Source organism: Varroa destructor, unplaced genomic scaffold (assembly GCF_002443255.2).
Source record: "Varroa destructor unplaced genomic scaffold, Vdes_3.0 BEIS01000007.1, whole genome shotgun sequence".
Classification (NCBI taxonomy): Eukaryota; Metazoa; Arthropoda; class Arachnida; order Mesostigmata; family Varroidae; genus Varroa; species Varroa destructor.
Genome location: NW_019211460.1, coordinates 31,175,677 through 31,190,065, shown reverse-complemented (window position 1 = coordinate 31,190,065; position 14,389 = coordinate 31,175,677). Strand labels below are relative to the sequence as shown.

At 41.7% G+C, this 14,389-nt stretch overlaps 1 protein-coding gene and 1 long non-coding RNA gene across 5 annotated transcripts in view; one reads left to right on the top strand and one right to left on the bottom strand.

Annotated features, from left to right (window-relative positions):
* The window catches only part of Unc-76 (fasciculation and elongation protein Unc-76), a 95,976-nt gene extending 86,258 nt beyond the window's left edge, over nucleotides 1–9,718 (top strand). For 2 of the 4 annotated variants that reach the window (XM_022814729.2, XM_022814723.2), the window contains exons 4-8: nucleotides 4,167–4,271; nucleotides 4,546–4,714; nucleotides 5,982–6,386; nucleotides 6,743–6,887; nucleotides 9,072–9,718. In XM_022814729.2, coding sequence (XP_022670464.1) covers nucleotides 4,167–4,271; nucleotides 4,546–4,714; nucleotides 5,982–6,386; nucleotides 6,743–6,887; nucleotides 9,072–9,088 — 841 coding nt within the window. In that variant the 3' untranslated portion in view covers nucleotides 9,089–9,718. Of the gene's footprint in view, nucleotides 1–4,166; nucleotides 4,272–4,545; nucleotides 4,715–5,981; nucleotides 6,387–6,742; nucleotides 7,685–9,071 lie in introns of all 4 variants that reach the window. The other 2 variants (XM_086975380.1, XM_086975381.1) reach the window with 2 other exon arrangements.
* Nucleotides 9,719–12,001: 2,283 nt separating this feature from the next.
* On the bottom strand, nucleotides 12,002–14,357 carry LOC147754575 (uncharacterized). The gene is made up of 2 exons (XR_015317458.1): nucleotides 13,271–14,357; nucleotides 12,002–12,751 (listed from the first exon to the last, which is right to left on the bottom strand). It is a non-coding gene; the product is annotated as an uncharacterized LOC147754575 (long non-coding RNA).
* Nucleotides 14,358–14,389: the final 32 nt, after the last annotated feature.

Sequence of the window (14,389 nt, the reverse complement as noted above, 5' to 3'; positions counted from 1 at the left end):
ATATCACAACGACAGCTATGTTGCGGTTGACTAGGATGGCACAGTCTAACGAAAATCAGAGAATTAGATCATATAATAAATACTTCAGATCACGAACAAAAATTTCTCTGAAGTAAAGTAAATTTTTACACAATTATAGGTCGTCAAATGCCACAGTCATAGTTTCGTGATTGTTAAAATCGCCTCGGAGGAAGCGATAGTCTATGTACGAGCACACAATTTCAGAAATGCCGTTTACTGCGATGGTGATATTGGCAACAATTATCACACTGCTAAAAGTAAGGGCGAGCCGTGTTAGATGACTCAATGAAAACATGTAAATGACACTGTATGCCGTACATATACCGAGTTCGCGTTTGCGTACGCATATGTTAAATCGTATGCTTCGAGGTGTGAAGCGCCAATGAAGAAAGTGAACAGCGCGCGCGTCCCGACGAAAGCGAGATGCAGTAGGCTTGTCCTGGCATGATAATGCTAGAAAACCGTAATAATAACAGTGGCCGTCGTCATAATAAAAATGTATCCACCGCGTCCAACAGCTGCCCACTCAGCAAATGCTTTTCGTGGCACGTGTTACTACTACTCTGAGCAAATAGATGTGTTGATGGTTATTTTTCAATCGCTTGTGCGACCGCTCGTTCTCCAGCTGCCAATCAAACTACCGTATATGTTGTAAGGTTCTTGTGAGAGAAGGCTAGGCCCAGTGACTGTTGATAAATTTTTGCCAGACAACGAGATCGCTGATGGGCCGAAGCGACGGCCGAGATTCACGCTACGGCCCCCAGCTGTCATACCTCCACGCGGCTATCGTGAAGCCCTGCGCATTCGTCGAGTTGTCCGTTCGCAGTGGTTGAGATGCCTTCTTTTAGCGTAAAAAGTCATCTATCATTGCACTGATTTTCGCCATGATTGTGATAAAGGAATGGAGAAGCACGTCACTGTGTACACATATATATATTCTATTCCGCTTCTCGTTAGTGATTACCGGTAGGCCTCGTTCGCTTTGTGTCGGCGTGTGGGGAATGGGGTAGTGGCAACAGACCGACAGCCTACTACGTGATTTTACGTCACTGTTTCTGTGTTGGGGCCGCGCACAGCCCAGTGGGGCGAATCTTTGATGTTGATTGCTGCATCGTGCATTTTCGACATCAGATGAGACGTAAGCTATTCGTTTCTTGTTCACAACCTTGTCTTCTGGTGAGCGTAGTCCTGTGCGCAAGATTGAGCTTCTAGACTATCTCGTGGTTGAGTGATGAATTTGTAACGCTCAACGGAACCTTCAGATTTGACCCTGCGTACAGGCTGCACCCGCGCACCCACATACAGGGCCTAAGCTGCATCACAACGCTAGTACTGACAGTGATCAGGGAGCCGATTTCGCTGCCACCGGTGTGGGATGGTATGGCCGACTTCAGACTGTAATATTAGATTATAGTAGATAAGTACATTGTGATCTTTCTGTAAGCATGCCCCCGCAATGCCGTTCCAAAAATCCCAGCCGACTATGTCGCTTGCGTATTGCTATTATTATCATGTTACTATTATCAATACTGTATCATTGTTGGAGACGAACGCTGCAAGCTAGCGAGTGCTTGACGAAACCCAAACCAATCGTCTTTTGATACCTCTCAATCATACGAGTCGATTTGGAATCATATGTAAATAAAACAAGGGGTGGCTTTCCGTTTATTCAAGTTACGTACACGGTATATATATCGTGGCAATATGCGACGCACGTTGTTGACACCGGTGCTCGGTGTTTAGCCTATAACTTCCGCAATTGATTTCGGATCGATGCAGCTATAATTACATAATAACCTTTGCGCTGAACGACGATAAACATTCCTCTCGAAGAGAACAACACTTAGCTTACTCAATAAAAAAAATTCCCGGATTTACATTGCGTGTAGAGGATGCTACAACAAGAAAGCTTGACGACAAAAGCGAACAAATGAAAATGGAACGTTCTAACTTCGGCGTGGAAGTTCTGTTGAACGCAACTAAAACAGGCCTTTATTTCATGTAGAGATTTTTAGCAGCCTTTTCGTACACGCGGAGAGTTTTCCTGACTTCCTGCTTCGTCAGCAGCGACTGCCAGCTGTGTATATCCTGGTACCTAATAGTTAAATCGGATGAGTTATGCCTAAACAAACTGATCACTGAAGTACCTGTTAAATTTTGGACCGGCACACCGAAGCATGTGAGCTGAAGAATAAAGCAGGGTCTCTGGAAAGGGACCAGTTATTACTGTGATCGGAAGCCGCCAGACCCAATAAGCCGTCCAAATATTAAAGACGTTACGGCAGGATTGTACGGCGCTGAGCAAAGTAAATAGTAAATTATAAAATATGAAAAAGAAAAGCAAAAACAAATCGTTTTCTACCTAAGTAACGACCTATTGAACGCATGAAAGCTGGCTTCCGATTCTGAGGTGTGGACTCTTAAATTGCAGTATGATCTGTACTTTGCTACAGATTCGTTTGTCCTTCTTCGCGTGTTAGCAGATGTAGCCATTCTGTTAAACAAGCGATGCCGACAACGATGCTCATCATTTTAAAAGAATATGTTCAGTGACTACCGTAGTCTTTGTTCAAGCAGTTCCCGATATACCTGTCTAGAAATGCAAACGAAATTGGCCGGTTAGGATTTACCTGTCCTAGGTATTGGAGCCGGCCACGTTTCTGTTTTATTATGTGAGGTTTCCCCGTATCATTGCGGTTAAGTTGCACTTCTTTTTTTTTTTCTATGTTTAGCTGGCAAAGTTATTACATGTCACTATCAGATATGTGTGCAACTTCCATGGCCGTATATATGAAGCATATATGTGCATATATAAAGTTAGGATCAAGCGTCCATTCAGGACAGCTCCAATACGATACGCAACATTGCACTGGCCCTGCTTTTTGGTTATGCGAGTCTACCTCTGTTGACTCTACGCGACTACGTAAGTAATCGAAAAGCAGTGATCATACGATGTGCAATTGATAAGATATTATACTGGCTACGTCAATAGCGTTTTTATCAGGATACGCAGCCAATACGTAATAGTGCTAGGTAAAACTTACTCAACAGCTCTAGCAGCGCGACGGATTTCGCATCCTGTCAAGAAAACAATGTTGAATAGCTTTACTACGAATAACTGACATTGGTGCGGCCAAATTACGAAGTTACTATGACCCATTTGGGTAGCCTGGTATCTACGAGACTAAGTTTTGCCCTATTACAGGACAACTATGCATGTAACAGGATAGTTATACAAGTACCATGTCCCCTCGACCTCTTCTCGTCAATTTTATGACATCTAGGGCCACATCTGAGGCCTCACTCAGAAAGGACGGAGGAAAGAATCGTCGTGCTAAAGCGACATTTTATCCTGTGTCATCTTGCAGCGTTCCGCTATTTCCGAAACGGATGCAAATGTTTCATTCAAAGCACGTTTGCTGGCTATTGCTAGAGGCGTCATATATCCATATACAATGCTGCCAGTGAGACTCGTCCATTTATACAGACAGCCGCAAACGGGCACCGGCACTTCAGTCAGAAGATGCCTATATGTTACTCAGCCGTCTCTATTGTTGCAGGTCGAGTGTTTGATTATACCGTAAGTGTAAATATAATTGAAACATATCGGGACATAGGGTTGTAGTGGAAGCCTTCGTGCAAATTCGAAAAATGTGCAGACATTTTATGGCCATTGTTAAATGAGGATATGGCTTGTTTGACAAGTCTGTGATTAATCCGTGTTCCATAATTTTTGAACAATCAACATAGTTAATCATCGATAGATTATAATTAAAATCGCTTGTTGTTGCGTGATTGACAGCCCAGACCCAAATAGCCGATATCAACGCGCTAACTACTTCCGCTTGTCCGCGTTAGATTAAACGGAGTACTATTCAATGATGACATACCGCGTTACGCTGTTAGTTGTAATATCTCGTTCACGCTATATCACACACTGTTTCTATGAAAGCATTAAGTTACGCGTTAGAGTAGGCCCCTGGCCCTTCATACGTTCAGCTCTAACCAGTCTGCCTGCTTCCTAATTGAACTAGGTATGTGACCAAGCTTATTTATTTATTATCACCCTGCTAAGTATTTTGATTGTTTATGTAGGAGTGTTCATAACTAACCTATGGAAATCGTTTTTTTTTGTTATTTTTTAGGGTTTGGTGGACTCTGACGGGCAATTATGGCAACATTATGCCCATTGACTGGTCAAAGAGCTACGCGAGAAAGATGCAACTAGACGCGCTCAACATAAACGAACAGTAAGCTTTTTATCTTATTAGTTAAAAACACGTTTCGTCCGACGCTACAAACAACCGTACGACCGACATATCTCCGTAATAGGTATTCCAACGTGATTCGTTACTAGAAACAATGGTCGTTTTATTACATCTACTTGAAACATTGATGTTTTCACCTAAATTAGACTCTAGCACTAGTCGTGTCTTAACGTCTGAGTAAGTACGAACTAGATCCTTAATTTCAAATCATTTCACTGTACGTTGTTCGCGTATTTTTATTAACTCATTCATTCAGATATAATGACTGTCAGACGCTGCGTCACAGCACTGACTCTTCCGATGAGGAAGACGTGGATCGCGATCTCGATCTTCATTCGCTAATTTTGAGCAGCCTTACGTCCGAGCCACCCGCTCCCGTACAATCCGCGGATGAGGTCATTCGCCAAATCGAAGATATTATGGCTGTAAGTACTTCAAGCTCGGCTGGAAGCGTTCTCAGAATAAACATCTTTGCGTTTGTGCACGTCAACATAATAATCAGCTATTACGACTCACCACTGCCATTCGTCTACCTTAAATCTGGCTTCAACATTAAGATGAATGTACACCATTCAGCAGCATAGGACCTAAGCTAGGGTTGGAACAAGACGAAGGGACTGGCTATAGGGGAATAGGAATATGAAAGGGACAGCATGCGAACATCGGTTATACTACGTTACTACAAACATAGTATAACCGATAGGGCAGCGCAGGGACCAGGCCGAGTTACCTTTACTGTTGAGTGTGGTGTGGTCAGCTCCAACACTTTCGTCGTCGCACCGAAGTCGACTTACCAGGCCCATTGCTCTGTTGTAGGCAAGACAACGAGGAGATTTAGTCTGGCCGTCTCGTCAATAACCATCCGTAGCTTATCGTTAAACAGTGCTCCTTCGTTCGTTGAAGCTGTGTTAGTATTTAATGTTTAAACAATGAACGCATTGCGTTTACTCGTCTGGCAATATCGTTGAGTCGTTACTAGTACCTAGCGCCTATATGTGCCCTGTATATCCAAGCAGCTGGAACAGCGTATTGGCACCCATAACGGCAGATTTCTGTAATAGCTAGTATCAGTGTATGTACTCGGTGTCCAGCTAAATCAACCGAAATCGAATGGTATGAATCATCAATTAACTTCATGTATATTTATGGTTCGATTGAATGAAAGAAGCTATTCAAGTGAAGATCATCTTCTGCTAACGTTAGCTTTAACCAGTGGACGCCTATCAGGGATCCTATTAGACGATAATCAATGCGTTGGAGGTAAACGTTTGATCCGAGGCTATATAGGAAATAGGCATTTTGACTACAGCGAGAAGAGCGAGTGTACGTGCTGGTATGGTGTTGATATTCCCGCTAGATACGTTCCAACTAACATATACATATATATATATATATATAACGCCGTACGGGTATCGCCAATTAAATATTAGATATCAGCTAGGCTTCACTATTATACATTTCGTATAGTATATAGTAGTTTGTCCACTCAGCCTTTTCATCGTCTGATCTGGTTATTACTTTTGTCAATTCGCAGTTAATGAAACTTAACTCATAGACACCATTGCACAAGATTAGCTAGATTTTTTTGTTTATACGTACCAGACATTTACTTGCGATGCTGATTGAAAACAAAATGTATTCTATCGTACATAACCTTATACCGTTCATTTTGTCTCCTCGTCCGTTTATTAGGAGAGCTGTTCATCAGATGACGGAATTGCTTCCGGGGAGACGACTCCGGTAAACACTCCCGGCGATCGAGACAGCCATAGCCCAGCGCAAGCATGCATTCAACCATCAGCGGCCTGTGGTGAGACCTCGCTGAGGGCCCAAATCGCCGGACTGATCCGTTCCGACCGACTGCGCAGCCTCAGCATTGCAGAACTCGTTGAAGTATACAGCGCTCTTGAGCGCGAGGTGCAGTCGCTATCGGAGACGCTGGTGGCCGAGCTCGCGCAGCGGGATGAGCTTGACTTTGAGAAGGAGACCAAAAACACGTTCATTTCGCTGCTACTGACAGTGCAGAACAAGCGACGCCAGTTCACCATCGATCGCAAACGTGGACGAGGCCATACTATCGTCAACGGAGAGCCGAAAGTGAGTGGCTCCGATGGCTGGTTGAATTCCTATGCTAGGCCATATAGGCACACTGAAAAGAAAGGTCACGCTAGGGAGTTGATTTAGAGGAACTCGAATATCGTACTATTCGGAATTGTATTTCGTTCAAATTGTCCATATTCTGCCCACAGAGCATTTTATCAATGAATCAGTTGGCAATAAAGCTAATATTTTAGTAAAGGGCTCGCGCGTGCGGTGGTAAGACCACTTACTACCGAAGTACGCCCACAAACATATTACTATGACGCAGCCCAAGGTGCAGCACGGTATATTGATGGTATTTGCACTTGTCGCTGTGTTTGTGTGGGTTTTCTGAACACGTTTTCGTTTTTTAGTATTTGACCACAGTAATTCCGTACAATCCTGCGGTGGGCTCTCGGGTGTCGGTCTCCGAACTGCAAATTCTCATCAAGATTCTGCACGCGATCAACGACGACTCACCTACCGTGCCTACTCTTCTCACCGATTACATCCTCAAAGGTACGATGGTTCTCTGAGCTCTGAGGTGATCAACTGATGGTATTGCATATGATGATGAGCAGGTGCCGCAAATGTAAAGTGCTACAACCTCCACTATCACCGCTACAACATCTCGTACCACAACTTCTTCTACTTCTTCCGCGTCTTCTTCTTCTCTTCCTCCTACAACAACAGCAGCGGCGGCAGCAGCAGTAGCATCAAGAACAACTGCAACAGCAACATCAGAGAACACTAATATCCGAGTTGAGGAATCGGCCGTATTGATACCCTTGGTCTGTGTAGGACCAGATGGCATAAAGTGTCGACGCTCGTTACGGGAAGGCGGAAAAGGGTGTTATTGAAGCGAAGGAGCTAACAAGCGACTATACCTTAAGTGCCCATCGTCACCACCTGAACCTACCCTAATCTAAAGCTAAAGTCAAAAGGGCCGCCTCAGGAAAAGAAAAGTATTCTGTTGTCTAGTTTCTCTCTAGATGTTTTGCGCGAGCGCTGTGTTAATACAAATGCAAGATCGCAGATACTACAATCACTAGTAACACGCCGATGTGTGAGCATCACAGTTTAACTTAGAACAGGCCATTCATTGTAGTAGATAGGTTTCTCTCTTCAAAATCAACGCGATTCGTAACTTGTCTGACCACGAACACGTTCAACAAGTTGTACTTCTTCAACTACTACTGCTGATGCTGCTGCTGTACCAACAGCCACTGGTCTTCTGCAGCTGAAGCAGCAACTGCTAACCAACCTAATCGATCGGAAAGAGAAAAAGAGAGAGCAGGCGTACGGCGTCAACGAAGGCGAGTGACATTTTCTGTCTACCCGCTCTCCAAAGCTGTCCCGACTTTAGCTTGCAGGAGCCACCAGTTCCCTACGTACATTCGAATATAGAAACAACCGCATCGCGGGCTCCTCTCGCACAGTTAAATCTGCCCGAAATGATTCATTGGCTGGCCTTTTTTTGTTTTAGAAGATCCTGGTTCAACCACACCTGCCTATAGAGACATACCGTACGAATAACGCAATATTTAATCGTATGGAATAACAGGTCCGCAGGAAAGCAAGTTCATGGTTGAGGTGATGTTACTTTAGTCGATAAATGAATGCACATAGACCTACTTACTGACTGCTCACGGTAGTTTAGAGCTCTGGCACGTATTGGGATCAGTTCTTGTGGTTGTTTGTTCCTTTAAGCTTCTGCTGCGTTTCCACAATGTCATTAGAGTGAACCCTCAATCCTATCAACCTCCATGCCGATGATGGGTGCCCGCTAGGCTACCGTCGCGAGAACGCGGAAAAAGATCGGTGGACCTAATTATCATGGATGAACGCTTCGCGAAACATTTGCGCGGCCTTCAATAGGCCATCGGTGCATTATTGAGAAAAAGCTGCATAAATCCAAAATTCGGTTGTGTATTGTACACATGTACTGTTCATCCATGAATCGTTGTGACTGCACCACTGCTGTTCGAGCCATCGATGTAAATCCCGTATGTTCAAATGCACCTAGGTATGAACTATAAAATAGGCTTAACTTGCATAAGTGAACGCTCATGCACGTTTTTACGCTAGCGCTTTCGCCACGACGAGTTACTATTGAGCATTCTTATTGAGGGTTATGTTATACTCTGCGCAATACAGCTAAGCAGGTCTAAGCTGGTTATGTTTCCTAACTTGATGGAAAAATAACAGCTAAGTTCGATTAGATGATTTTTTTTTAAATTAAAACTTACACATTTGAAAAACTCGCTCTATTTTATAGTTGCCCTGCTCTTTATAGCCTACATCTAAAAAGCGTTTCAGGCCCAACTAGTCACACATTGTCATTTTTGGCGGCCTATTAGTCGTTGACATGGAAGGCGATAAATCAATTATGATACGAATATAATTCGTATTCTGTTTTGTCCAGTCATTAAACAAATATTCAAATACATCATTACTTCAAAAGAAAAAAAAACCCGCATCATTCTAGCCACATTACGGGCTATTCTAGAAAAACACATTGTCAAGATACGACTAAGCAGACTGTCAGGGTATGTTGACTGTTCATCATTTGCTTCATTCATTAAAGGTATAACATGTGCATGTGTATTTTTGTAACACTATATATATATATATATATATATATATAATAGAGTAATGAATTTTAGTTAACGCGCACGTGCTGTATTGGTTTCGATGTTACAGTTCTTTGCCCCACGTAATAGGATTCGTCTAACTGTTCTTGCCGACATGGGGGCAATGGGAAACCAATCGAGCGCAGCACTATTCACGGGCTAGATCCTCCAAGCCGCAACAGAAGATGGCCGCCTATTACGACGTTAAAGCCTGCGCCGCCAGCGACTTACCTGTCCACTTATCGGCCTTCGATATAGGTTTCCATGAGCTAGAAATTTGTCAATCGTCGGTCTTGCTTGAACTATTGCGACCCAATTAAGCTAAATACATCCGAAATACACGCTAAATTCAAATTAACTTACTTATATATTACACCCGACAGGAGCCGAGGCTCCGCTATCCTCTAGTAACAGTAATTCCAATTGTACGTCTCCAAAAATGAGCAATTACTCACTCCGCTGTTGCCTTTACTAAGAAGTTTGTATAATTGCGCTGAATACTCAGCCCAGCGAGTGTGTGCTGAAGGTAGCACAGAGTCGACCCAGAACAGATAGACATGTATTACGCGTAAATGGTCTCTGAATCTATGGAGAAATACAAACAGAGAACGTCATGGAATATACAGATATCGAGATGAAAGAGCCAAAAAATTATTAGAAATCATTGAAAAATATGCAAAAACGATCTCTAAATAAACCCGTGACTTTCTCTCCCTCTATATCTCATTTTCATTCTATATGGCAAGAAGATTATAAAATATGAAGCATGTATCGGCAGAATACATACATGGAACACATACACACACCCGCGAACACTACTAACTGTATTTAGATAAAAAAAAAAATATATATATATATATATATCCGTAGAACTGGCAAACGAGAGAAAGAGTTCAGTATGGCACAATGGAGGCACGTAGTGCAATGACTATTTATCGTATAGTATGATCGGTCGATCCATTGATTGTTGAAGACTGACAATGGCCGTCTCCATTGAATCAATTTCTTTCTGGTACCCACCCGAGGCTAGACCTCAAAAGAAGAAAAACACATCTGCTGGTTGAGTCGAGATACAATTGAACTCAATCATTATCTATTTTCGAACGCCAGAAATGGCCGCTGTGAGCTGTACATTTTGTTATGTTTATATATATAGACCTGATTGTCATCCAGCTTGCTCCGCAGTGAATTCGATAGCAATGCTATATAATATTCCTATCATTGCTATGAAAAAGCAGGATGTTGACTTTAATTACAAAGCTTGTTCTAGCTAGACGTAGATATAATACGAAAGGGACAAGGTGGAAACGATGAGATAGAAAGTAACTAGAAAAATGGCTGGAATAATGGTATGGGGCTAAATTGCAGTGAAAAACGCTTGGGGGGCAACGGCCGGCGCAGTGCGCAGGTCTGTCGATGTACGAATGAGAATGACACGTGTCTATTATGTGCAGCTGTCCACTTGGATGTGTTAACATAATAAGCGATGGCAAGAACGTGACAATAATTGGAAAGTCGTCTAGCAGTATACTACCGTTGGAGCACGGTAATATTTTAGCACCCCATACTCCGCCATATAGCATAACACTATATGATAATACCGTAAGATCATGTTATAATAGCAACGCTCGTTCTTTCTGTCGATATACGCGGGTACAGGCCTGAAACGCTTCACTTTGTCGTAACGTCATTAACCAATGATCATTATGCGCAAACGTGCGACAGTGTTACCCTATTGTGCTTCACCGACTTCAAAGTTCGTCTCCGCTCCAGTGCTAACACTGCTCGTGAAGCTATTCTTCAATGATACGTTCAAAATGCGTCGTCCAAAAACGCCTACAATTCGGTAAAACAGACACAAAATACTTGTTTGTAATTTATTTTACCATGAGGTCAACGAAAATTTGAACGAGTCAGCTTTGGCTTCTCTGTCCCCCAAGAAACGTGCAGAAATATTGCCGTACCATCAGATACGATCTGCCGTTTATTTTCGCGCGATTTTTCATTTCCGATGTTTAGGAAATAGGTCCCTGCTCGTTTCAGGTGGCCGGACAAAAAAGGGGATCTGGCACGCGCACATCTATTGCCGCAGCCTCGTACGTCAATATAGATTTTTTGGAGCCAGCCTGACTATTATTATGCATAAGAAAGGTAGCTAACTAGCAGCCTGGCAAGTTATTGTCTAGGTGGAAGTAACAATGAGAAGCGGGTGGAAAATTATTAGGAATGACGGCACGATTGCCATAAAAAAACATAGGCAAGCCAATGCTTGTAGGGCGCGCATCACAATGAACGCAGAGTAGTCTTCGATCCACTCCTGGATTGTCAGCAGAATAGCAATGTTATCATAATAAATTAAATAAAGTTAGAGAAAATATGAACTAAGTTATTGACCTTGAGGAGGTAAAGGCCAGATGACCAGAAAAGTTCATTATAGCACAGAGAGAGCTAGACAGAGAGGAAGAAAGAGTGGATTATAACAAGAAGCGATGCGAAACAATAAGACAAATCCTTGTTGAAACAAAAGTAAATACGAATTTTTGGATGCCATTAGAGGACACCACTGTCCTATTGATATTTTCCCAACAACATCGTGTGTACCGCCTTCGCTTTGTCTGACCCATCGTTGTTAGTACAACAGCTGCGCTTTACTAACACAAACCAACTAGGTAGGGTAATGTATTTCAACACAAAACCGAGACGATTGAGAAGGGACGGGTTCGGATAGAACGAACGAAACGACGTAGAAATAAAGAAGTTCTTGGACAGGAGCATCGTTCCAGGGCGTTCAGTTCTATATTTCAGTCAGTTGGCGTTTGGCGGAAGTTTACAATATACGATGGAAAGAAGCGAGAGAAAGGAACGGTACATCCGTTTAAGAGTTTGACCATTCATTCACAGATGGAAATGACTTGAAGATGCGAGAATATCATGTATACTGAACGATGCAAAAGAACAGAAACTCTTCAACCATTCCTCCGCCTTGACCTTCTCGTAGGGAAGAAAAAAACGACAATAAGGGAAATTAAAAAAAAAAAAAGGCTGTGTAACATCGATACTGTTAATGACGGACGAGGTGAAAAGAAACACTCATCACATGATATATAGCATATATGACAATAGTATGAATACTACAACAATTATGTTAACAACGACTAAATGGTAAATAAAAGCTACAACAAAAAATAAATAAACTGTGTAATTAACCTTTTATAAAACTGTCAATATATTTATATATTATATGCTTTCAGGTTCAGTGCCTGTCTGTGTTTGTGATTAAAATCACGTTTGTTAAATGCTCCTCTTGGGCTAAGGATTAATTAAAGCTTAGGCCATAAGTTATTATTGCTCATCATTCGTAGATATTAACTAAGTAATCAAGAAAGTAATTAAGTATAAAAGGTAAGAGCGAACCCTTGAACAGTTATGCCGTCTCCTACAGTCTACTCATTCAATATAAGTCTACAGCCATCAGTAATCGATTGTGTAGAAAGGTGGGAACAAAGATATTATACGTCGTATCTCAAAATCGTCTAAGCTAACGTGCGTAATATAATCTAGCTAGTTACGTATAAGTTTCTAGGTCGATAAATGTAAACATGCGTCTTAGCTTCACACACGCCGAGCACAGCATTGATACCGTTGCGAAATTTTTAAATTAAAGTTGCAGTTAAAAAAATAGAACGTAAGTTTTGGCTGGAGCTAATGAATTTTCAATAAATCAGCAGTCGGCCAAAGATCGGCGTGAACCTGGAAAGAAGACCAATTTAATTCGTAGTTCCAAGAGGTCTTGCTCAAGTCAACTCCACCTCGTATAATGATAAGTGCACATTTGAACGTAGTTTACGCCCATAAGGATATAGAAAAACGCTTAAAGAGCACGATAACGTGCAGACAATCTACTGCGGCGTGTTTTTCTGCAAATACGGGATAGGCCGATTGCCTGTTATCAATACAATTAACTGTCCCTAATGTAACTGTACTTAACTGTAACTTAACAATTGCAAACCTTATAAAATTATGTACAGCATAATTATATGTGACAATGAACTTGTTTAGCACTTAATGAACAGCATTTATAGCATTGTAATACTTTAAAGGCCATCATTAAATCATAAGAAATCACGGCGTTATTTCAAAGATGAGCAATTTTATAGGTTTATGACCTTGATAGGTTAGGTCAGGATAAGCATCGTCTGTAAACGGCATTACCCAAATATATGGTGATAAACTTTTAAGTTTTAGTTTTACATCTTTCGTTAAACCTACCTATTTGTCGGGCCATCAGAAGGCGAATATATGTTCCAGTGCCCCCTAGTAGCGGGTTACAGAAAATCCTACCGCATCGTCTGTTGCGCCATCGATCATATCTCTGACTGAACTTCCGCTGTCCCCACCAGCTGAGGACGCTGAAAATTTTTAATAAATAGCGTATACACTGTCATCGAAGGCAAAAATGTTTGTTTAGCTTAATCCAGTCATTACATCTCATATACATTGTTGAGAAAAGCCCATTCTTTTTCAATAATGCAATTAGTTGCGAGAGATCCCAAATAAGACAAAGCTACTGGGAACGGTGATGCAGTCAAAAACGTTTTATGCAAAACGAAAACGTTACTTCAGAAGTTACAGATGGCGAAATGACTTTTTGGAAACGATCTCTTTGATCAAGTTCTAGTTGCGGCACAGTTCAAACTAATTGGAGATAAAAATTAACTATGATCGGGCAGTTCTTAGATGATTCAAGTTCCACGATGCTCTAGTGAACAAAGACCTTTTGTCTCCGTTCACCATCCACCGTTTTGACCATCTCTCCGTTATAGTGCTCTTAGATACACGTGGACGGTCCGCATTTGACGTCCCTATATAAAGCGACGTTTCGCAAAAAAAAACCTAATGAAGTTTGGTTATTTTTATCATTTAAGTATGCCATCGTATGCATGATTTTTCCAACACTACAAAACTATATAGATTAAAAACCCACTAAGTTTAATATGGACAGAATTGATACATCCCTATTTCACAAAAATGAAGGACTTCACCACGAGCTTTTCTATGTTCAGTGTCCGCCTAATGTTGAACTAATATAACTATATCTTGATCATCTGATTCTGGATAGTGTCTTTCGAACGAAATAAAGATACAGACGTTAAACACGCGCCCACCATATAATCCATGTAAGAACATCAAACAAATACTACTCAAACGCATACAAAGTAAAGCCACAAGCGAGAAAAAACATTCGAAGCTAACGTCGTCTCAACCTCGGTCTCAGCTGAGTAAATAACAGCATATCTGTAATCGCTCTTTGTCTTTTTCCCGAGAATCTGAATGACATTAAAAAAAAAAAAAAAAAAAAAAAGTATCGCGCAGTTTGTTAGATCACAT